The 24,441-nt window shown below is 60.3% G+C and overlaps 1 protein-coding gene across 3 annotated transcripts in view; it reads right to left on the bottom strand.

Moving 5' to 3' along the window:
* Positions 1-24,441, bottom strand: part of MPRIP (myosin phosphatase Rho interacting protein) — a 127,148-nt gene that overhangs the window by 35,069 nt on the left and 67,638 nt on the right. For 2 of the 3 annotated variants that reach the window (XM_082602777.1, XM_082602776.1), the window contains exons 4-7: positions 13,269-13,420; positions 8,583-8,667; positions 4,181-4,403; positions 2,861-3,020 (exon numbers count right to left, since the gene is read on the bottom strand). In XM_082602777.1, the coding sequence (XP_082458903.1) occupies positions 2,861-3,020; positions 4,181-4,403; positions 8,583-8,667; positions 13,269-13,420 (620 nt within the window). Of the gene's footprint in view, positions 1-2,506; positions 3,021-4,180; positions 4,404-8,582; positions 8,668-13,268; positions 13,421-24,441 lie in introns of all 3 variants that reach the window. The other variant, XM_082602778.1, reaches the window with a different exon arrangement.

Genomic DNA, 24,441 nt, shown 5'->3' with positions numbered 1-24,441 from the left:
GGCCGCTGGGCCCAGAAGCCTAAAGTCTAACTCCATGAGGAAGCGGGGGACCCGGCCCCCACCCTGAGGCCCCGGAGGCCAGCTTGCCCTCGGGAGGCGCACAGTACTGGTGGCTCTCAGGGCTTCTTCCTCAAGAAGGCAGAACTCCCGGGGGCCCGGCTCCCCGTGAAGCCAGGGCCTGCGGCGCTCTCAGCTCCCGCAGAGTCTCCTCCAGGGACAGAGCTGTCCCCAGGCAGCCTGTGGGGCCAGCAGCGGTGCGGCCGAGGGGGCAGCAGGGGAGCGAGCGAGCGCGGGAAGCTGGGGCGGCGGGAGGGCCTGGGAACCACGGGGAGCTCTCGCGGGTGCTCGGGCTGGCCAGGCGGCTTAGGTGGCCTGTCCCCAACCGACCTGCCGGATTTAGAGGACACTCCAGGCCCGCTCACAGGCCTCGGTGCCACCACATGCAGAACGAGAGCTCTTCCAACTGACCCCGGGACCAGAAAGCCCCAGGAAGGCCTTGAGGAACAGCGCCCGGCGAGGCACAGGCGAATCGCATGCTGCGAGCCGGCCACAGCCGCGAGGGGGTCAGAGGAGCGGAGAGGGAGGCGGCACCTGCCGGGGAGTCAGCCACAGTTGACTCTGCCAAGTGGGGCCTTTGAAACTTGGGTCCATTGAAGCCCTGCAGGTGTGACAGCAAAGGCCTCCCAGGTGGGCCGGTGATCGGACGGAAAGCGACCTCTCCAGGCTGCCAGCCACGGCGCAGGCAGGACCACGGGCAGCTGGTTCTGGGGTCAGTCACCAGCAGTTCAACCAGGGCCATGGCCCCCCACACTCAGTCGGCAGCAGCTCGCCATCCGAGAAGGATTACTTCCGGGCCACAGCTTGTCAGGAAACCCACCCCTGAGGTCCCCCAGTCGGGCTCCCGGGCAGCTGCCATTCTGGGTAGCTGTGGCCGGCATCCTGCCAATGTGGGGTTCTGTTTTATACCACCAGAGACAGGAATCCAATCCAGCACTGGGAGGGGCGGCTACTCAGGACCAGAGAGCAGGCCCTGGACAGTGACAGCAGCCAGTCAGATGTCATGAGGGTCAGTAAGAAAGTGACGTGACAGTGTTAGGATGCAGCGCAGAGGGGCCCCAGGGCAGCCTGCACCAGGTGAAAGCACATCCCCGTGGTAGCAAAGAGCAAGCAGAAGCAAAGCCCCAGAGATGCCGTGTAGCCTGGGCTGCTAGCTGAGAGGGAACTCCAAGCCAAGCAGGTGCGCTGAATGTTAATTCTTTGGTCCCCGCCAAACCAGGGTGTGGCTGCCCGCTCAGGGGCCTCCAGGATGCAGCAAGAAGCCCCCCACTGCCCGGCCCACTGGCCGCCACATCTGGCAAGTCCGTTCACTATACTTCTGGCAAGTCCATTCACTTATACTTAAGTGTGCTAAGGACAGCCTCGGCCTTGTCCCGGGTCCATCCTGGCAGCAAGGCCCTCCCGTTCCCAGGTCCGGCCTGGGGTTTATGTCGCGGCTCTGCTGTCCCAGGCAGTTCCTGTGAGGAGTCGCTCTGCTTCTGCGCCCCCGTCTCTGCCCCTGCATACCAGGGTGGTCATACACCTCTCAAGGTTACTAATGAACCAGGCGGACAGACACTGGAGGGCGCCCCCCCTAGTACAGGTCAGCTTCCCCCTCCCCAGCACTGAGGCACCTTCTGTTTCCTTCTCTCTTCCTAGTGCTGGAGGGGACATTTGGGAGAGCAGGTGGGTGGTAAGAAGCAAGGGAGCAGGAGAGCAAAGCAACCTGCTCCCAGCCAACCCCTCGAGGGGGAGCCCAGGGCCACCCGGTCTGTCCCCATAGCTTGCCCCAACTCTGAGCTGGGCTTGGGCGGGGGGAGGGCGGCAGCAGGACACTCCACAGACACTTGTGGAACTTGGGTCTGAACCTTTTTCTTAGAAAGCAACTTCTTTGGAAATGTAATGAAAACTATGGATTTTCTTTTCCCAGAACATGAGTCGTTTCGAGAGATTCACATCCCGCCAGCAGCCCATGCAGCTGGGTGAGAACCCTGTTGCTGGGCAGACGCTCCATTTACAGACTCAGGGGTGGAAGCTCCTACTGGAAGGGGCACTGGGGCGCTCTGGTCCGGGCCTGGGCCTGGAGGCCTCCGAGACGGAACCACGCAAGGTCTTGCCCCCCACTCTCTGGGGGAACGAGGGAAGGGCCCTCCTACCCTCAGACCACAGTCAAGTCCCACACCTCCACCAGCCCTGGCCCAGGCCCATCTCCAAACCCTGTCTCTCCCCAGGCACTCGTGTGTGTGTGTGTTGGGGCGCCGGGGGGGGCAGCGGGGGGCGGGGAGGAAACGTGTAACTGTGTGAGAGGGTGTATGAGAATGTGACGGAATGCACGAGTGTGTGAGGTGCACAGGTGGGTGTGTGTCTAAGAGAATGTGAGTGTGCAAGGCAGGGGCTGCAAGGGTGGGAGTGTGTGTGCACCCACGTTTGCGAGCACACGGCCCTCCAGTCGCCCCCCCACCGCCCTTACCTCCGCTCGTTGCCAAACAGACGGGCCACCTCTTCCCTGCCAGGGCTTCGGGCCCGAGTCCTACGCTCCAGCCGCCTTCTCTCCACCTGGAAAGCTTCTCGGTGGCTGATCCTGATGGCCTTAGGGACGTCGGCCAGGGTGGCATACTGCCTGCTGGCTTTAAAGGCAGAGGCGCGCCCCGGTCTCTCTGCACCCCGCCCCCCAGCACTGCCCGAGTCCACGTGGGCAGGGGGCCGGCTGGCTGTGTCCAGGGAGCTGAAGGAGCCGCTGCAGACGGTTCGGCCAGAGGGCTGAGGACCTGGGGGAGGAAGGGGACGGCCAAGCTCCCGGGAGGGCGGGCCAGAGCCACTGTACCTGTTGGTGGGAGTGCCGGGGCTGGGCGGGGAGAGCGGCGGCGGCAGCTGCTGCTCCTCGGCCTTCACATCCTGCTTGGTCTTCTCCAGGGAGAAGTAGCCGCTCTCCACCCGGACCTTGCGGCCACAGTCCACACGCTCGCTGCTTGCAGTGCTCTCCTCTGGAAGAGTGGACAGGAGACACGCTGGGCCGGCTGCCACCTCTGGTTGAGGACTTTTCAAGAAGGCACGTGGATCCAAATAGGCCACCTCTCTACCTCCCACCTCCAGAGGCTGGCGTGGCCCCCCCAGGGCAGAGCCCCAGGAGAGGAACTTACCCTTATCTGCCTCTCCCTACCGGGCTGCCCCGGACAGACTGTCAGGGGGTCCCTGAGCTTCTAGTCTGGGGGCTCCGCTGGGAGAGCAGGATCTCCCAGGAGAGACGTCCCAGCAACAACTACTTCCCACCGAACATCAAGGACAAATCCAAGGGCCAACTAGCCATGCAACCTTTTAGTACATTTTTGGAGGGACAGGCAGAGAAGCACCTTGGCAGGAGTCACAGGAGTAAACGGTTCTGGATGTGGATGGGCGTGTGCTGCCTGGGAAGGACTGAGGGACCTTCTGCCCAGAGCCTGTACAAGATGCATTTCACCTGAATGAGCTGCATCCCAACTGTCCGTGCGCCTCTAGTGGCCTGGACAGGTGTAAAGGGCAAAGCCAGCCTGTCTCGTGCAGAGCCCTCTAGGGCCTGGATGAGGGAGGCTGAGGCTGCTGCCCCACTTCTGCTCAGGCAACTCCACGTGCTAGGTGGAGAAGCGCAGTCATGCCAACCATTTTCTCCCCAGCATCCTCTTCCCCTGCTTCACCCAGGCGCCTCGGCAGGATGAGATAGAGAGCAGGACGAGACAGCCCTCACTGCTGCTGCTCTCAGGACACAGTGGGCTTCCAGAGATAACGGGGACTTGAAGACGAAGCAGCCACAAGACACAGGAACCAAAGGCCCCCTTGTACACAAACCTCGTTACAGAGCATCCTGATTCTCACGACACCTGCCTGGGGCTCACAGAGCAGGTGCTGTCTTCCTCCTTTACAGGTAGGACTAAAACAGCTACAGGGGAGGGGCAGGGCAATGGCCGGAGGCCAGCGACCCGGGTCCCACACCAGGCCAGGCCCGGCCCGGGGCTGACGGACACAAGGTGAGGGAGCCTGAGGCCCGGGGCTCACGATCGGCTCAGAGGCCCCGAGTCCCAGAACCAGCTCTGTCGGGAGGCCCGTTCTAGTGCTTCAAGCTGGGGCACCAGGACAGGTGGGCACGAGGGCCAGCCCGGCCACCACTTACCATCTCTGCTCTCCAGCCCTGGCTCCCTCAGGGTGCCGGGCACAGGAGGCTGGCTCTGGCTGGGACTCTGAGCTGGACTCGGGCTGCTCCCATCGGGCTGGTCCTTGGCCCTCATTTCTTCCTGCCAGAGTGTGGACTTGGTGGTGGGAACCTTCTCAGCACTGGGGATGCTGCTGCTGCTGCTGCTGCTGCTGGTGACAGCCATCTTGGCCGGCCCCGGCTCCTGCAGGGGAGAGCGGTGTCCGTGCGGGTCTGGGAGCACACGGTCTGAGCCAGCGCACGGGTCTGAGCTGCCCGGGTGCCTGGCTACCAAGGTCAACTACACCGTGTCAGAGGCCCAGAATGCCAGAAGGGAAGGCTCAGAACAGAGATGTCCTGGTTGGGCTGGAAGCTTTTTCTCTTCTGCAGCCCCAGCCAGCACCCCAGGTGGGACCCAGGCCAGAGCTGGTGCTGCCCCGAGGGAGAAGCATTTGTGCGAGAGGTACTTAGCCAGACACAGAGTCTAAGGCCAGATCACACAGAGAACCGTAACTCCACACTGCAAGCCTAGAGCCCAGACAGGGCAGGGCTGGGACCCCCGCCACCCTGCGGCACCGGCTCAGGCCCTGGGCCCGAGTCCCTGCCCACCCAGGGCACTGGGGTGCCTGCTGCTGAGGGGCTGCCAGCAGGATGGCTCTGGGCGCCCCCCAAAATGAGACACATCTCAGCTGTCTTTCCCCAAAACACAGGGACCACCTGCTGGGCTCTCGGGGCACCGCACCCTCCAGCCCTCACCAACCACCCCGCAGGGGAGGCTGCCTGGGCTAAAAGGAGGTGGCAGCCCACGCTCGCCCGGCCAGTAAGAGGTGGAGTAGGGCTCTGAGCACTTTCCACCACCAGGCACCCCAGGAGCAGGAGAAAGGTCCAAGAGGGGGCTTCACTTTGGATGGGGACCCCTGAGGAGCCACCAAGAAGCCCAGGCACCCTGTGTCCCAAAGTGAGAGACAGGCATTTCACCAGGTCCAAAGTTTCCTTAGCTCTGCAAGGATCTCAGGCTTCCTGGGGTGGGATAAAGCCAGGATGACTCTTCCCACAGACCCAGGACACACCTGACCGCCAATTCAGGCAGAGCCATTAGCAGACCTGACTCCCCAGCTGGAGATTCCCGAGGGCTCTGACCCACCATGGAAGAAGTGGACTTCTTGGAAGAACATGGCATGGTTTCTGACAGTTTCCTGAGACTAAAACAGAACCAGCTCCAATGACCCGAGGAAGCCTGGCCCTGGGGCCCCTGCTCCACACCCCAGCAGCGATGCTTTCCTAAGCAGAAGCCCATGCCCTGCCCCCTCCCAACAACCTGAGGCCTGTGCTCAGAGGCTGGGCGTGGCTCTGCGGGGGCCCAGGGTGGCGCTGAGATTCCTCCTGCAGAGCTGGGCGGGGGTGACCTGAAGACCTTGCTCGGTGAATCTGTCCCCTCTGTGGAGGGGAGGCTGGACGAAGGGAGACAACCAAGGGAGACAGAGGCCGCCAAAAAGGGTCGAGGGGGAGGGGCGGTGCTGTGCCCATGATGAAAGGGCCTTGCTGCCGGTGCTCTCAGCCCCACGCCATGAGTGTAGTACCCTGGTACATGCATACCCCTCTCTGATGCCCGGGGTGAGCCCAGCACTAGGTAGGGGGTGGGCTTGCAAGGATCCCCAAGAGGCAGAGGAAATTCCAGGCCTGACAGGCAAGGGGCAGTGACTGGGAGCTAAGGGAACACATTTCCCAGCACCAAGAGCTCCCAGACCTGCCTCCTGGGCCTGGGCCCCCAACCTGCGCAGGGCTGGTTGCACCCACAGATCCCTCCCAGGCTCCCACTTCTGGGGACTCATCCCAGAGAACAAGGGCCCTGGGGTTCTCTGGACGGCGGCCAAGGTCCACAAGGAGCTCTTTTTCTCCTTTTGGTAGCCCTGCTTTCTCCTGCCTCTATGCCAAGCCTCACTGAGTCAGCAGGGACAGGAGGGCAGTCTGGCAGCAGGAACAAAGCCACCGTGGCTTGCAGGAGAGGGGCTGGTTTCTAAGTAAAGTCGCTTCTCTCCAGAGCAGCTGGGTGGACAGCAGACTTCGCAGGGGCCGGGCCAGGGCCACATGGCACCACCCCCACTCCCCATGCTGTCACCATCATGGGAGGGAGGGTGCCGGGGCTCACGCCAACACAGATCCCTGGTGCCTGTGCGAGAGGAAAGAGGGGAAGCCCAGGCTCTCAGGTGCTGTCTCTGTGTGGCCGGGACAGCCGCACGCCCAGGGCTATCAGTGCCATAATAAAGCCTGTGCTGTTTGGCTGCTCAGAAAGGGTTTTCAAAGCAGAGAGGAAAGAGGAAGCAGGGCAGGAAGGCAGGCCCCAATCAAGGGGCCTCTGAAGCCTCCACGTGCTAAGCAGGCCCCTCTGGAGGGGGTTTCACAGAAAGCCTTGCTTTCTACCTCCGGGGCATGGAAACTGAGCAGGGACCCAGTGAGAAGGAGGGTCCTGACCCGGAGTGGGTATGGCAGCAAGCACCCAAGTGGAAAATAAGATACCTGAGAAGAGGTGGCAGCTGACAACACATGTGTGGGCCTGAGGTGGGCCAGGCCCTGGACCTGACGTGGGGCCTCACTCACGGAGAAAGGTCTGCTATTTTATGGGTCTTTGAAGAAATGCCAAGAAGCAAGGGCCAAGAGCCTGAGCAGGTAGGGAGACAGAGGATCCAGCCTCCCAGGGCTCTGCCCAACGATCCAAGCCCCTGGCCTGCACACGGGGCTGGGAGACACATGGCCCCTGGCCTCACCCAAGTCCCAGCTCTGGCTTTAGGGAGAGGGAGGTAAAGGCCACTGGTCACACCCTGAGTGGATGACCACTCCTCCTCTCTAGGCACCTCGTTACCAGGAAGTCTTTCCTCAAACAGGCTGAGCAAGAAGCAGCTCCTGGGAGCCTGTGCCTCTCAGGCTCCAGCTTCGGAGACTCTGGTCAGGGCCAGCCTGTCTCCCCCACTGCCCTGGGCTCTGCTGGGACCCCCGCCCCCGGCAGAGAGGATGTCTGCTCTCCCCCACAGCCCAATCCTCATCCCCCCTCAAGTCTGAGGGGTGCCTGTACGCTCCAAGGCCCCAATTCCTAAATGCCTCAACACCCTCCCCGAAACAGGACCCTGGGCTCCCCTGCCTGCCTGAGTTCCTAGAGCGTGGGGTGCAGCAAAGAGACACCTCCAGCCCCCAGCTGGTTTGATCCCAAACTCCGCGGCCATGAGAAAAAGGATAGGTATGGGGTCTTGGGTTCTTGTCTCTACGGCTGTCAGGCTCTGGGGCTTGCGAGATGCCCACGGGACCCCCGATCACCATCCTGTTCACTCTCAGGGGTGCTGTGAGGCTCAAACAGGCAAGGCAAGAGCACTGAGTAACAGGAAAGTTTGGGGCAGAGAGGAAAGGAATCACATGTACAGCTGGCCCTTTGAACAAGCAGGGGGTTGGAGCGCCGCCCCTCTGAGCAGTCAAATATCCAGCACGACTTATAGGCGGCTCTCTGTATCCGCGGTTCCTCCACGTCCACGGCTCCAACCAACCACAGACAGTGTAGTCCTGCAGGATTTACTATTGAAAACAACCCACATAAAGTGGGCCCACAGAGCTCAAGCCCATGTTGTTCCAGGGTCAACGGCACTGAGCACCCAGGACGGGCCCAGTATTTCCTCCCACACACATGGGAGCCGAGAACTAGACTTCAACAGGCCCATTTTGCAGATCAGCTCACTGAGTCCCTGAATGCCTCCAGTGCCCTGAGCCCCTACAGGCCAGCCAGGGAGGGAAGGGCTGGACCTGGTGGGACCACCCCAGCCACCTCCCACTCTGGTCTCACAGGATCTGAGGCAGAGGCACAAAATCAAGGCCAGTGCCAGTGTTTTCCATTTATGGTCGGCCCAGAGCAGAAGCGGGGTCCCCCAAGAGCCCCTCACTTGGCCGGGACACTCTAGGACCCCCCTGCCCAGCCCCCCTGTTCAGCCTCCTGTCTGAAGAATCATCGCTGTGTGGGAAGTGGAGCTGAGCTGAAACCTTTCCTCTGGGCATGCTCCTGGCTCCCCAGCAGCTGGCAGGATGGTCAGGGGGAGGGACACGCACTGTGCTACTGCTGCAAACCCCCTGCCTGCAGGGTGGATGCCTCTGGGGGGCAGCTCCACAGCAGGCCACCCCCTCCCAGTAGGGGTCCTGCCCTGTGGCTCGGAGAGGAGTGTGCAGCTCACAGACCAACAAGAAGGAAGGAAAGGACCCCAGGGCTGATGGCCACCTCACCCCTAACGTGACCCCTTTCCCTTGCGCCCTCTTCTAGGCTGGGTCCTGAAGCCCCCCAACCTCCTAGGGAGCACTCTCTTTGCCCCAGCTCCACCAAGGGGACGCCAGCTGGCAGCCCCGCCCTCACCTGTGGTGTGGGGGGCTCCACCTTCCGCTTCTTCTTCTGGTTCTGCTTGTTGGTCCTGGGATAGACCGTGAGCATCTCCAGCCATCTGGGGAAAGAGGAGGGGAGAGCGCCAGTCAGACCCTGCTCTCAGGGACCAGGACTCCACCGGTGCCCACCCAGCCTCCAGGCACCGGAGCAAGGCAGAGCACCACTCAGATCAGAGCTGTCACTGCCGGGGCAGGAAGCCCAGCAGCGCAGCCGGGACGAGCACAGACTGAGCCGAGGCCACACCCAGGCGCTGACCCCACGATGACCACAGCGCATGCAGGGAGCACCCTTCAGGCCTGGAGATGGGGCGGGCTCCACCCTGGTGCAGCGGGAGGCCTGACCGCAGGCCCCTGGGAAGGATTCGGCACTGTTTCTACTACTGACCTTTCTCTGGGGCCTGGACTCCACTCGAGGAAGGAACCCAGGAGTCTGCTACTGAACTTCCCCACAGCGGGTCACTTCAGGGGGCTGCGCATCTGACCTCCCAGACTCATTCACTCACCTCTGGGCCCGACTTGCACAGTGAGGGCGCTGGGCACCTCGGTTTTGGGGAAGGCCCAGCAGAGCTGCCCAGGGACCCTGTCCAGGGACCCATACCAGAGCCCACATGCTGACCAGCAGCAGGGAAGGCCACGGGGGAGCGTGGGAAGAACAGGGACTGAGGCAGGAGGCTTGGATTCAGATCTGGCTCTGCTACCCTCAAACCATGACCCCAGGTGGCTCCCAGGCGTCTGGGCTTCGGTCTCCTGGTCTCTGACGCCAGGGGCCGGATTAGGCCGTGACATGACCACTGCTTGCCTCACTGGAGCTTCGTAATAGCTGGGAAGGTTGGAGGAAGGGGAAAGAAGGAGGTGTGGTAGCGAAGGGCAGCCCCAGTGCTTTCTCCACAGGGGAAGGTACTGCAGGAGACACTGGGCCACTTCTTCCCAGAACCCCAGGGTCCGTGTTGGGCCTGCTGCCAGCCTAGGGTGATAACCTGGTGGCGCTGGCTGAGCTGCTGTACAAGGCAGGGTCTGCACGGTCAGGGCCCTGGCTGCAGCGATGACCAGCATCCCAAGCCTGGGGTAGTGGAGAAAGGCTCTGGTCTTCAGTTCTCAGAGGTGCTTCTTTAATTTGCAGGGGCGGGGGGCGGGGTGGGGGCTGGTCATAGCCACCTCTGGGACAGCCTCGGGGCTGCGCTGGTTGTGCTGCTGGCAGCTGGCAGCTGGGAGAGCAGGACTGGGTGTGGGGCATCCTAGCATCCGAGGTGAGGCCTAGCCCAGGGGATTCTCAGTTTGCTGAGAGAATGAACAATCCCTGCACTGTGCAGACCTGAGGCACAGGTCCTGCGCCTGGGGTTCTCGAAGCAAGAAAGGAGGCCACGGATGAATCTGCACAGCAGCAAACGAGCACTCTCCAAGACCTTCCTTCAGGTAACCTAAGGAGTTCGCATGCTTGTGGGGTTAAGAGACCTGCTTTCTAGCCTGCCACGGGGGCTGAATTTCCTTTGGGAAGTTCACACCAAGGAACCACGCCTGCAGAGGGCCCCTCTTCAAGCTTTACTGGGGAGGGGAGGGGAGGAGAGACTGCTCAGCAAAGTCACTTTATCCCCCAAGGCCCCGGGAAAGGGGGCCGTGGCGGGGAGGGGCAGAGCCTTCGGGGTGCCTGGAGCCCCTGCATGCTGGCCCAGTCGCTCTTGAATGGCAACACTAACGAGCTGGGCAAACCTGTGCACCTCGCAGGGCAGGGCCTCGCGGGAAAGGAGAGCAGATCTGCACTGCGGCTACGCTGCTGACTAAATGGAGCCCCCAGAGACTCAGGGACGGAGCGCAGGGCGAGGGTGGGCCCGGCCTGCCCCACTCAGCGGTGCCGTGGCCAGAGGCTGGGGGATGCCCAATCCAGGCACAGATAGTGGGCCGTGTCTCCCGTACTGGGGTTCCTCACAGCACCCCAGCAGGATGTGTCTGATGTTACCCAGATGGGTTACAGACGTTAAAATACACCCAGGAAAGAGATGAGTGCAGGGAATGAAGACACGCGGCTGGTGGTGAATGTGGGCACCAGGGACATGGTAGAGGGGCCCCTCAACTCTGAGGGCAGAGCTCAAAGGCAGCGGTATGGAGAAGAGGGGCAGCTGGGACCCAGCCCCGCCAGAGGCACTGAAGAGCCCCCTTGCCAACTCCTGCCAAATTCCACCTCCTCTGAAGAGCCAGGTGGAGAGGTACCTCCTGCTGTGAGGGGACAGGGAAAGAGACTCTCGCCATCAGCTCAGGGACAGACGCGCTGCCTCTGGCCGTTCGGGGGTCTCCATTCAGAGAAGACCCCGGAAAGAAGGCTGAAGGGACCGTTCTCTACTCCTCTCCTTTGAAGTCAGCACCTCTTTAGGGACCCATGTGGGGGCCCCAGAGCCCACAGACGAGGTTACCCAGCAAGGAGCCTTGCCAGGTGCTCAGACCCAGGAGGCCCAGGACAGGGCAGAGGAGGGAGAGAAGATGCAGACACAGTCTGTCCCCAGGGCACGCTGCCCCAGGCGACTCCCTGAGGAGGCCACGTCCCGCGGATGGGGAAGGCGAGGAAGCTGCTGCCCAGGGTTGCAGGAGCCCTCGTACTGGGCAGGAAGCAGCGAGGCCCAGCCCAGGATGAGGGGAGGGGAAGAGTGTTAGGTAACTGGCTCCGGCTCTGGGTTCGCCATCAAGCCACGACACCAGGCTCCAGCCTCAGGACCCCCAGGGCACACAGTTGGTATCTCGCCTGCTAAGGACCTTGTCTACCCAAGCTGCACAGGAATGGCAGGCCCTGTACATGCATACAGAAGTGACCGTGGGAAAGGGGCTCAGGGACTGAGCTGAGGACCCTGCCAAGTGCCTGACGGAGGTCCCATCAGAGAGGCCAGAGACCATGTGGCACGCCACTACATCACTGACCTGGGCCCCAGCTCACATGCTCCCCACTGTCCTGGGGACCTCAGACACCCCTTTCCCATCCAACGTCACCCAGACCCCTCCCTAGGACCCAGCTCCCAAGTGGCGGGGAATAGATCTTCTCAAGGAATCCAGTTGCGCAATGGAACCTCGGCCAGGTTCCACTGCCTGCCAGACAAGGCCATGGCAGCAAGTGTGAACCAGGACGGGCAAGTGGCTCCGTGCTGTCGCTCACGCCTGGAGTGATTTGGTTCCCTTCACTTCCTGGGCCTCAGTCTCCCAACCGCAGAACGAGGGCTTATAAAACCCTTTACACTCTTAAACCACAAGGTTCTAAGATGAGGATTAAGGAGAAGTAGTGAAAGTGGTCCTTCTGTTGGGCCCTAGAGTCAGAAACACAAACCTGCCTCTGCCCAGGGGAAGAGGACTTGGGGTGAGCTGGCACCCAGGAGGGGGCCTCTGAGCCCCTTGGCAGCACGAGTCTGGCCTCTGCTCCATGCCCACCTCAGCAAAAACAGGGTCTCCTGGCCACGCTCTCACTTTCTTACTCAGCAGCCTTGGGCAGGCTGCAGCTGAGGCCCTGAACCCCAGGCCAGGGCTCTCAGCAGCCTTCCATCTGTTGAAAGCAAAGTGTCTGACATTCTAATTCCCTATCTTCTGTGCTGTAACAATCAGTGCAGTCCCCCAGCCCCTCTGGTTCACTTTTTCCTCTTCACCTGAAAGGACGGTGGGACCCTGCATGACCCAGCACCCGAGCTCCCGCGGGGCTGGGGCACCTGCTCGCTGTCACGTACCGTGTCACGTACCGTGTCATGAACCATGTCACCGTGTACCGTGTGTGGCTGGGCGCACAGGGCTGGTGGCAGGTGCCCCAGGAGCAGGGCTCCCAGAAGGCAGATGTGCCAGGGCTCAGCGCACGGAGCTCAGCCCGCTGGCCTATCGGCTGCCTGAAAACCTGGGCCCCTCTACTTCCTAGGGCTTCCCCAAGCCTCTCACCAAGGCGTGCTGGGGGAGTGGGTGACCCAGAACTCTGTCCCTTCCACTCAGCTTAGGAAGGCGATGCGTGCGGTCACCCTGCGGTGACTCCCATGGGCAGGCACGGGGCACACGAGGGACACGCAGGCCTCCTCCGCTCGAGGGCCTGCTGCTGGCGGGGGAGGATGACATGCACTCGGACCAGCCCCACCCTTTAGGAGCGCGCAGGGGAGGGCTTCCCAGAGACCTCACAGCTTGGAGGACAGAGGGTCACTGCAGACGGAGGGGAGGGTGGGAACGAAGGCTAGGGGCTGGGGAGAGGCAGCAGGGGGCGTGCGGTGACAGCAGCTCAGCAAGGAGGGACAGGCGGTGGGGGCAAGGCTGCGGGGCTGAGAAGGGCCCCAGGGGCTTTCAGGCAGGAGGGAGGCGAGGTCGGATGAGCTCTGGAAACTGAGCCCCTCGTGGCCGAGTGATAGATGGTTGGAGTGCAGTGAGAATGGAGCGGGGAGCCCAGAGAGAGGCTGGGAAGATGCGCCAGCGCCAGCAGAGGGAGGCCGCTGAGGGAGCGGGACGTGCAGGGGCAGCCTGGCCAATGTGTGGACATGCGGATGAAGCAAAGGTGGGTGGACGATGAGGCCAGTATGGGTGGAGAGAGGGACTCAGAAGAGGAGACACAAGGGGCAGAAAGTGAGGGCAACGCCAGCCGTCGTGCCTAAGAGGCCTGGTCCAAGGAGCTGCTGGCAGGTGGGGGCACCTCTTCCCAAGACGTGCAGAGCAAACTCACCCGCTGATGATCTCCTTGGTCTCTGCCCGGATGAAGTGCTCCTTCTCGGGGGTCAGAATGCACAGGGAGAACTTCTGGCCCGTGCGGCCCTCCCCATCCACCACGTCTGTGCACTGGTTCATGTTGATGGTGCCCTGAGGGAGGGTTGTGGGCTGCAAGAGGAAGAAGATGGGGCAGGGAGTCAGTCACTCTGGGGGCAGAGGAAGGCAGCAGGGAGTGTCCCTGCATCCCACGGTCCTTTCTGACCCTCCTTGCTTCTCCTCAGTCACCTGGACCTCTCACAGCTGTGCAGACAGCTGATTACAGCAGAGGACAGGGTGTGCGCTGCCTCGGCCCGGCCCTCACAGCCCGCCTTCCTACTGACCCATCTCCAAGGAGGAGCGGTGACAGGCCTGCTCTTCTCAGAGGATATCCAGCTGGACATTCCTTCCCACTGGAGAACAACATCCCAGCTAGTCCTGGAGGAGGGCGGGGAGCTGGGGGGTGGGGACAGGCAGGAGACGCTCCTTTAAGACAGCTGGGACGACAGAGGCAGCCAGGAGCCTGGTCTCAGAGGGTGACTGATCCAGCAAAGCAGTGAGAAAAGCTCCGGAGGAGGTGGTTTCAAAATAGCAAGGTTACTTTTAGAGGCAAGGAGGGAAGAGAAGCACATCTTGAAGGCGGGGTGTGGGGCAGGCAGGCCAGAGCCACACACACCAGGAAAGCTTCACAGGTAGGCCCCCCTCCAGGGCTGCCCGTGAGGAACACTGCCAGGCTGCCTGGCCAGGGCCGGAACAAATAATAACTTCCCCCCTCTTTTCTATCAGCTAAGCTATTAGACACTGATATTAGGGAGAGAAACCCAAAAATAAGAAAAGGTGGTTTTAAGGAGTTCCTACTGAGGGGACGGGTGAGGACCTCCCCCAAACATGAGGAGGCTTATGGGGAGGAGGCAGGTGGCCATGGCTGCCACCACACCAGGTGCAAAGACCCCGCTGAGGGCTCTCACAGGGAGGCGAGCCCCAGCTCCGACTCCCACCTCCACCTCCAGAGCAGCTGCCAGCTCCCCCAGCTGCCCCACGGAGCCCTCCCCAAGCGCCCGGCACTTCCCAGGTCCCGGAGGAGCAGCAGGGAGAAAAGGCGATGGTGGCTGCTGGGCTGGGGGCTGCCTCGTCCGTGCTCCCTCCCTCCCACCTGCCAGCAGAGGAGGGGGGCCCCGAGCTCTTCTGACCCACCGCCACCTCCCTTCTTATCCCCTGGGGCCCAACCCCAAGAGCCAGACTCAAGGGGCACTGGGTTCCCCAAGTTCTGGCCCCGATGCGGCCGCGGGCTCGCTGGGCCACCGCAGGGGAAGGACTAAGCTTCCTGGCTCCCAGAAGACTTTCTGTGAGGGGCCTCTGGGATCAGCCTGTCCTCCTTGGGCCCAGCTCAGAATGGAGGTGGCAGGGCAAGAGGGCCGGCCGTGAGCCCACAACGGGGAAAGAGCACGCACCCTTGCTGTGTGTTCAAAGTGTGTCCCGTCTCCGAACTGCCCCCCAGGTGGGGACGTGAGAAGGGGCCACACCCACGCCAAGCCTAGCGCCCTTGCTGAGTGAAGTGACCTGGTAGCATCTCTCCTGGGGGCTACTGGACGGCCCTTGAGCTGGGAAAGGGAGCTTGGTGGGTTGTCCTCAACCAAGCAGAGGGGGTCCCTCAGGAGCAGCGGACAAGGGAGGTGGCCTGGGTCCCCCGCCCCGGATGAGTGTGTCTTCCCCCCTTCCTGCCCCAGCCCCAGCCCCTGCTCCCTTCAGAGGGTCTAACACTGGGCCTTCCCCGGCATTGTGCCAGTGCCCTTCGGAACCGTCTCTGGGTGGCGACCTCTGCCCTCTCCGGAGTCAGACTCCCGCAGGCGGAAACACTCAATCCCCGCTGGCCCTGACAAGGCCTCTATGAGGCAGGTCCTCAGGGAGGACCCTGATGCCACGAGGAGTAAGTCACGAGCTCAAAGCACAGGTGCGCCTGGCACACTCCTTCCCTGAGCGAGCCAGACAGGAGCAGAGGGACTCTTCCTCCTTCATCCACCATGCTGCCGGCACAGGCGCACGGCCCTGAAGAGTTACCCGTCCGTTACACACACAATACACGCAGGTAAGTTCAATGGGAACCATAAAAGACATCATCAAAAGTTCTAGAGTTTTCTTCTTACTAGAGCACGTAGCGGGCCCCCTGGAGGCACACGTTCCTCTTTAGAGACCACTGCTCCAGGGCTCGGGGTATCAAGCTGCTCACTGGCCCCTTCTGCACAGTGAGTGGGTTCCCAGGTGAGGTTTCCCTGCCGGCCCTGCAGCTCCATGTGGTCACGGGACTCACTCACCAACTGCACCACGAGACTTCTGGCAACCTCTCCCTGACACGAAGGCTCTACCTCCTTCCAGAAAAGCTTTCAGAAGGGCCAATGAAAGGCAAAGACATAACAAGCTACGGCTGAAGGAGATGAAAGTTTCTTTACCACCTCTGTGTCGGGATCTTCCAGTTACAACCTCTTTCCTGCTTCCTTAAATATCACAAGGTGGACATTATCTAATCCTGTTACACACGCAGGAGAGGGAGCAAAGAGTAAACAGCGGTCATCAACAGAAGGGAGAACTGGCAAACTGGTCCAGGTTCACAGGGACCTGCCCGTGACGGCTCCTTCGGGGTCTCAACAGCGCCACCCAGGGGAAGAAGCAGCACCCGCACACCGCTGCGTGCTCACTGACCACGCCCACCACCCGCACTGGCCCCTTCACTGCTCTGCCTTCAACTGCATCTCTTGCACTCACAGCTCGGGCAGACTCCACCAAGGGTATCCAGGGAGTCCCAGGCGGAGGTCTGACCCTCCCCACCTCTGTCCAGGAGCAGAGCACGCCCACCTGCACTCTCAGCATTGGGGAGAGAAGAGAACACACTCCATATAACAACCTGTTTCCTGGCTAGGCGGCCCTGGTGCTGGGAGAGCCAGGGCGAGTATCTAGGCTGTAATGCAGCCCTCACCCCTGGCACTGTCAGAAGAGAAACCAGCCCAGTCCAACGAGCTCCCAGCCCCCATCCTGCAATTCGAGAGGTTAGGAACCCAGGCCTTCTCCAAGGCTGGGCATCACCTAGTTTTGCTCATTTCACTTTCCAAAAAAGGGATGGCTGTCGGAAGGCCAACCAATGTGGCTGTGTTGCCAAGTTATGGGTTCAGTCCTCACCCAGAAATGTCACTGGATGGCCCTCCAGCCATCTGGGGGCCTCTGGTCCTCCTCTGGCTTCCACACTGCACCAGCTAAGATGGCAGAGCTGCGACAGGGCTGAAGATCCTCTAAGAATGAGGTGGCCAAGCAGGAGAGCACAAGACAAGGGCCTCTGCCTGGGGATGTGACCACACTCTGCCGAGAACCCAGCTTTCCTGCCTGTCATCTTCTCACTGGCTCACAAGAGGCCACTCAGGAAACTCCTGAACAGCAGCCTCACCCCCTGGGGACTGGGACCCTCCACCCCCACCCTTGGCCCAAGCAGGTGCCATTCAGGGAAAACAGGCCTTGTCCATTTCTTGCTGGATCCTGGAAGTTTGGGAAGGAGTGAGCTTCTAAGAGCCTGAGAGAAAGAAGAGGAAAGTTGGACAGAAACACAGAGAAGGGCCCTTGAAACCTTTCAGCAGGACTGTCCCACCAGGCAGCTGTGCTTACAGACCCAGAGGGGAGGCAGCTCAAAGGCGAGACTCAGATGGGATGGGAATCCTCCATTTTACCCCTCACTCCCCCAGTCAGATGGGAAAACGGAGACCCACAGGAGTAAACGGCAAAGAAGCACTCTCAAGGTCGGAAGGTACCTTTCAAGGGAGCCCAACTCCGTCCACTGTCTTGAGGTCCTAGCTTGCTTAGGCCACTCAAGCCCGGTCCAAGCAGAGCCCACATCCTTTCTTTGGGATTGAGGAGGTGGGACCTGAGTCCTCTACAGAAGCAAGGTGGCCCTGGGGAGCATCTCACCCAGTTGCAGGCACTCCCAGAGCCCCACGTCCCGGGAGGAGCAGGTGCTGGTCAGGCTCACAGAGCCTGTCTCCTGGCTCTTCCCGCTCCTGCCAAGCTGTCCAGAGCCCCAAGCCTAGCGCACCATGAGTCCTTCTCTCAAGAGGCAGCGCTGGTGACCGCTCCAAGCGCCACCCAGGCCACAGTCCAGCCCAGCAGCCAGCACTCTCCAGATGGATATCCCCAAAGCCCAGGTTCCCCAAGGACACTGTAAAGACTCTTGGAAAAGGGGTCTTGAGGCATACCCATGAGATCATGAGCCCACCAGGACCCGGAGCGAGCCAAGCCCCTGCCCGGACCCAACAGCTCAGAGAGGCCTCTGCCAATCTCGGCCAGGGGCCCCGGAGCAGTGGGGGTGGACAGGAAGCTACAGAAGGTGCCCGCCCAGCAGGACTTCCTTCCTCCTGTTCCTCTTGTCGCCTGCAGCCAGCTGTGCCCAGTCATGCTGTGAGCTTCTCCCAGGCTCCATGTCGTGGTCCACAGGGGGGCTCACAGCCATCCTGCAGAGCAGCCCAGGCCAAGCTGTGCCCACAGTCTCACTGCCAGTCCCCAGGTGTTGGGTCTGTGTCCTTGCTGTCACCTGACCTCCTCCCAGGGAGCCCTGACTCTGCACCCTCCCTGCCCCTTTGATCTCCAGTGTGAACCTGCCTGCTCCGACTCACTGCCCTGGAGGATGCGTGGCCAGCCAGGCCAGGGGCTGTGGCACGGGGGACCTGCCGCCCGGCCGCCCATTCCCCAGGACAGGAGGGGGTGTGGGTGCCAAACTCCGACCTCACTCCCAGCCCCCTCCTCCCTGCAGAGACTGGAGGGGCTGAGCTAAACTCTGGGCCTTAGGTTTCCAGAACCCACTGGCCAAGAGGAGCCCCAGCCTTGGACCAGGATCCCAGCTGTGCCACCACCACCTCTGTGACCTTGGGCAACTTGTACATTGTGAGCCTCAGTTTCCACAGGTATAAAGTGGGAATAACAGTATGCCCACTCCAAATGTAAAATGGAGTAGTAGCTGCTGTGGAAAATAGCGTGGAAGTTCCTCAAAAAGTTAAACATGGAGTTACCTTATGACCTGGAGAGGACACGTTAAGTCACTACATTTTCCCTGAGTGCTGCATGGGAAGAAGGGGTGCAAGTGTTGGCCACGTGTGCCTCCTACCCTGGGGCACAGAGGGGGCCACGGGGTGAAGGGAGAGGGCTGACCTGCTGGGCGGGAGGGACCTCCAGGCCTCACGGACCACCCTGTCCCTGAGATGGGAGGGAAAGCCTGGCCTCCTGCCTGCTGGCCCTAAGATGCCCAACAAGTGGCTCTTAGAAATGACAGGCCACACCAAGGGGTTTACCCGAGGGCGGCGAGCAGCTCACATCTGTCCTCCGTGCCTCGCCAGCCCCCATCTTAAGGCCCTGGAAGATCCAGGTCTGATTCCCCAGCCACACTCTGCAGGGGGAGCTGGGGGAAGGTGCGGGGAGGCAGGGCTCTGCCTTCTGCCCAGTACCGACCCCCTCCCCGGTGCAGCATCCCCGCCCTCCTCCCCATGGGCTCCCTGGAGCAGGGGGTCCAGCTGTGAGGGCTGCATCCCCCTCGAATCAAGTCAGGAAGGTGGGAGCCCCGAGCCTGGGATCTGTTCAGTGGTGGCTACCTGTGGCTTTGGCTCCTCGGCCAGCTCCCCGGGAAGAGCCCAGGCCTCACCAGACCTCCTCACCTCAGCTGCTCCTACAGCCTTGGGCCCAAGCCCTCCGCCTCGAGTCTGAGGTCCTTGACCGCTCCGGCCTCCCCTCCTGTCCCCGCCCACAGGTCTAGGCAACTGCGGCCACTCGCTGAACAGGTCACCTCTTGCACGGCCGTTCCCTGCCGGAAGCAGCTGCCTTACCTCCCTCACCACCAGGATGGTCGCCCTGTCCCCTCCGGAGGGGAGGGCCCTGCGTGTAGTCCCTGGTCCACGTACCGGCCTGGATAAAACTAACTGGATTCTCCTCCACATACCTACACTGGCACTGCCCAAAATGAGCTTCACTATACGTTTTCTAATGACAGACGAAACAAACCAACCCACCTAAGTTTATATTGCATAAATATTTATGCCTTATTTGTAAAGAAGTTACACTTTATTTATAAAATAGGAACACCCAATCTTACCAAATCTCATGTTTGTTAAGCAGACAGCAGGGGACACATGTGCAAAGACCACAGTGACAAGTCCTCCACAGCTGAGGAGCCTGAGGGAGAGGAGTTAGCTGGAGGGAGATGCAGGGCCCAGAAAGGGAACCCCGCCTCCAGGAGCCCAGGGCCCTGCTCTGTGGCCACCACCCCGGGCCCAGAAATGTAGCAAGTTGCAGACGACAGAGTTGAAAGGCAAGAGATGGGGTGGTGACACTGCAATGATCTCATCTATAACACATGTCCAGAGTACGCAGAGAGACAGAAGGACAACAAGGCTGGGGAGGACTGAAGGTGACAGCTGAGGAGTGCAGAGCTTCTTTGGAGGAGGCGGTGAAAACAGTTCTCAGATTAGACTGTGGTGATGGTTATACACAACCCTGCGAATACACTGAAAGACAATGACTTGTATACCTAAGAACAAAACAAAACACTGCGCAAATGTGAAAAATAACAAGGAGGGCTTGCAGCCGGCTAGTCCCGGCCCCAGTCAGGGTCCTGCGGGAGGAGCACTCCTCGCCCACGGCCTCCGGCCAAGGCCTGGAAGGGGACAGAGGCCCAGAGTGGCAGGTGGACTGAAGCCCAGGTGCCCCGCTCCTCAGCTGCCTCTGCATGGCCTCAACCGCAGGAAGAGCGGGGCAGCTCAGTGGAGCAGCCCGAGGGCCAACTTCAGTCTCCCGGCTCTGACGACACGCGAGCAGCTGCTCCCGTCCCCAGGAGGCCCCCTTCCAAGATCCGGCCCTGGGCCCATCCAGGGGCAGCGTGGGCCTCCATGGACTCAGCACAGAGGGGCTCACAGGACGCAGGACAGGCCCGCTGGGGCGGCAGCCTGGCAGCTGTTGGAAGAGGAGAGGGCCGAGGAGCCCAACGTCACACAAGTGCCATGGTCTGGGGGAGATGGCAGTGATGACCCGTTCTGGGCTTTGTTGACCAGCAAACTCCTTGCCTTCACGGGGCATTGGTAGGGTCAGCGGAACTTATTTCTTAAGGAAGAAAAAAACACAAGGACCCTTTCCACTTGCTACCAATGCCAGGAAGTTCCTTCCCACACCTGCAGGGCAGGACTGACTGGCCTGCTGGCTGGGCAGCCCTCGGGCTCCTGGCCAAGGCCCACCTACTCCTCAGATGGGGCTGGGAGCGCAGGGAAGGACAGCTCTCCCCACGCAGCCAGCACGGCAACAGCACTGCACAAGAGCCAGGTGCCTGCTATACCACACATGACAGCTGATTCACACTGGATCAAACACCCAAATGTAAAAGCAAAAACTATAAACCTCTTAGAAGAAGACCAAGGGCAACAGCTTTATAACAGTGGATTTGACAATGACTTCTTGGACGTGACACCAAAAGCACAGGCAACAAAAAAAATAAGCTGGACACCATCAAAATTAGAAACTTCCGTGCATCTAAGGACACAATGAAGAGAGTAAAAAGGTAACCCACAGAATGGAAGAAAACATTTGCAAATCACATATCTGATAAAGGATTAATATCCAGAATATATAAAGAACCCTTACAGGGCTTCCCTGGTGGTGCAGTGGTTGAGAGTCCACCTGCCGATGCAGGGGACGCGGGTTCGTGCCCCGGTCTGGGAAGATCCCACCTGCCGCAGAGCGGCTGAGCCCGTGAGCCATGGCCGCTGAGCCTGCGCATCCGGAGCCTGTGCTCCGCAACGGGAAAGGCCACAACAGTGAGAGGCCCGCGTACCGCCAAAAAAAAAAAAAAAAGAACCCTTACAACTCAACAGCAAAAACACAGACAATTAATAAATGAGCTAAAGGGACTTCCCTGGCAGTGCAGTGGTTAAGAATCTGCCTGCCAATGCAGGGGACACGGGTTCGAGCCGTGGTCAGGGAGGATCCCACATGCCGTGAAGCAGCTAAGCCCGTGTACCACAACTACTGAGCCTGTGCTCTAGAGCCCGAGAGCCACACCTACTGAGCCCGCGTGCTGCAACTACTGAAGCCCATGCACCTAGAGCCTGTGCTCCCCAACAAAGGGAAGCCACTGCAATGAGAAGCCTGCGCATCACAACGAAGAGTAGCCCCCGCTCACCGCAACTAGAGAAAGCCCGCATGCAGCAACGAAGACCCAACGCAGCCAAAAATAAATAAATATATTATTTTTAAAAAAGGACTGAAATTCTGACACATGCTACAAAATGGATGAACCTGAAAAAATTATGATAAGTGAAATACACGAGACACAAAAGGACAAATATTAGTGTTTAATTGGTATGCAGTTTCAATTTGGGAAGACGAAAAATTCCAAAGATGGATAATGGTGATAGTTACACAACAATGTGATGTATTTAATGCCACTGAGCTGCACACTTGAAAATGGTCAAGATGGTAAGTTTTATGTTATCTGTATCTGAACACACATGCGTGCACACACATACACAGCCCAAGAACCAAGTGCCCAGGCCAACTTGGATTCCCACCTTGGGAGTGAGAACACGCACGGCAGTAACCGACGCAGGGAAACAGGCAAAAAGAAACACCGCATTTAGGCCAACAGGCTCCCTGAGTGGAAGTGGTGGTTCTATGGATGGAGCCCGGCCAACTCGCCCAACGCACAGTGGCCTTCTGTGAGGCCCTCCCCAACATGCACAGAAGAGAACAACGGGCACAGACTGCAACCCTCTCACCCCCAGCTCCCTACCTTTCCCCATTCCCAATCCTTGGCCCAGGGCGGGAGAAGCACCCTGCACAGGAAGCACAGGGCCCAGGACCCTGCTGCCCCCCTCTCGTACAGGGGTCAGTGCCCCACACCTCAGCCAGACCTGGACGACCTAAGAAGTCTTTTCCTGGAAGGTGTGGTGACCTCAGGTACAAATTACGTACGAAAGAGCATCCAGGGACAGGTGAGCCTTCTGACTTCAACAGGACTGAGGCAGCTGAGCACAATGGCCGGGTCCACCCCAGGGCCAGGAGGTTCACTTCCTTAGCTCCAGCCCTTGAAGTAAATCAAGCTCCTTCCCCATCAGCAGAACCACTAAAACCGACCTTTACGTTTTGCCTTGCCCGGTCCGGCCCGGCAGCCACGCCCCTTCCCCCCCCCCCCGCCACCTCCCGCTCTTCTGCCAGCCTGCACAGCGTCCCCGGCTCTTCTGCCAGCCTGCACAGCGTCCCTCGTATCGACCTCTGGTCCCGGAGACTCGCGCAGCCTTTGGGAGCCGACCGAGGACACTCCTGGAGGAAATATGTCCTTACCTACCTGACTCACGCCTGGTGCTGTACTCACACTTGCCTAAGTTCTGGGCTCTGACCAGATTCACTTGACAGTTATAATCACGTCTACTGAGGGAGAGAGAGGAGAAGCCCTCGAGGCCTGCCTGAAAGACCCCAGGGTCACCTTAGAATGCACAGGCAAAAGTCTGGATTCAGACAACAGGTGTTTACCGAGCCCCTGCTTTTTGCCAGGGACAGAGGTAAGAACAGGACAGACAGAATGTCACCTTTACAAAAGTTCACTTTACTCTCATGGTGATGAAGGGAAATAAAAAGAACAAAGAACGATCCCATTTCAAGTAGCGGTAAGTGACAGGAATACAAGGACAGCAGGTATGGGGCTGGGAGCACCCGGGGAGGTGACGCGCTCACAGAGTCCCAGCAGAGGCCGTGTGGAGGAGAAAGCGAGTGCTCAGGTCACCCGACAGGGATGAGCAGGGTCTGGCCCACGGAAGCCAGAGGGCAGGCCTGCTGGTAGGACTGGAACAAAGGGGCCCGAGGTGGCCACAGCCTTCAGGGCCCGAGGACGTGGTCTGCTGCAGAGGGGGGCCCAGGAGAGGGAGACTGCTTGACTGTGGCTTTGACCCCGGACAAGATGCTAAACTCAAGAACTGAATTTCTTTTCTTTTCTGCACTTGGCTTATATTCCAGCTACTTTTCGCGGGCAATTCTATCCCCCTGCCTTCATAGAAAATGGACCCTTTTAGGCTAATGACACAAGCGACGGGACTCAGACAGGCAGGAGCAGGAAAGGCAGAGACAGCAGAGGACAGAGGTCAGCACCTGGCTGGAAGGCAAGGTCACCAGCTGGCTTCATGAAGAAAGCAAGCTGCCACCCACAGCCTTTGCTACGGCCACCCCTGGGGCACAAGACAGTTCTGGCAGCAACTCTGGGAGAGGTCCCCCAAATGATGGTACCTAAAGATCATGGGAGCTGGGGGAACAGAGAACCCAAGGACCATCTGACTGTTGGAGCTGGAAAGGCCTCTCAGAGGCAGCTCAGGGCTGAGAGCAGAGCCTTGCTGGGGCAGGGGTGCGGCAGGAAAGGGGCGCAAGACAGAGCATAAGCAGTCCCGAGGGGCAGAGCTGGGGGGCTGAGGAGGACAGACATCAAGAAAGGGACTTGAACTCAACTTTCTTCTGAGATGCAAAGGAGATGGAGCCAGTGTCCCTGTCCCCAGCCCTATCTCTCAACAGAGACAGTTTCCTTCTGGCAAAGACTCACGTCCATCAGAGCAGGAGGCCTGAGATATGAGGTAACCGGTGGGCAAGGAAGCAGACCCATGAGGGGTCACACGGCCCAAGGGAGCACAGCAGCCGGGCAGCACCATGAAGCCCAGGGCCACCAGGTGGCTTCCTGGAGCCAGAGGAAGAAGGACATGGCAAGGGGGGAGTAGAAAGGCTAGTGTTGGTGCCCCTGACAGAAATGTCCAGGATGGGGGCGGGGCAGGATGCTGCAGCTCACACAGCCAGCAGCTCTGTCCCCCCTTCACCCCTCAGCCCCCATGTGCTGCTCTGAAATGCCGCTCCAGGCTCCGCAGCCGCAGCCCGAGGAGACCACCTTGCTCCAGCAAAGGGTGTTTCAGGGATGGGACGCGCTTAAGTCAGGACTCAACAAAGACCAGAAATAAACAGAACTTGGTTCATAGGAGTGGCAAGCGGTACAGACAGGTTCCTGAGATGAGTCCCACAGGAGCAGACTGAAGGCGCCCAGGCTGCTGAGCCTAGAGGAGGAGGGCTGAGGCGGAGGGGCTGGGGACACAGGACAGGGCCTCGTCTCTAAA

Source organism: Mesoplodon mirus (assembly GCF_964341445.2).
Source record: "Mesoplodon mirus genome assembly, chromosome: 18".
Lineage (NCBI taxonomy): Eukaryota > Metazoa > Chordata > Mammalia > Artiodactyla > Ziphiidae > Mesoplodon > Mesoplodon mirus.
Note: the sequence above shows the minus strand (reverse complement) of the source record. Positions and strands in the feature narration are given on the sequence as shown.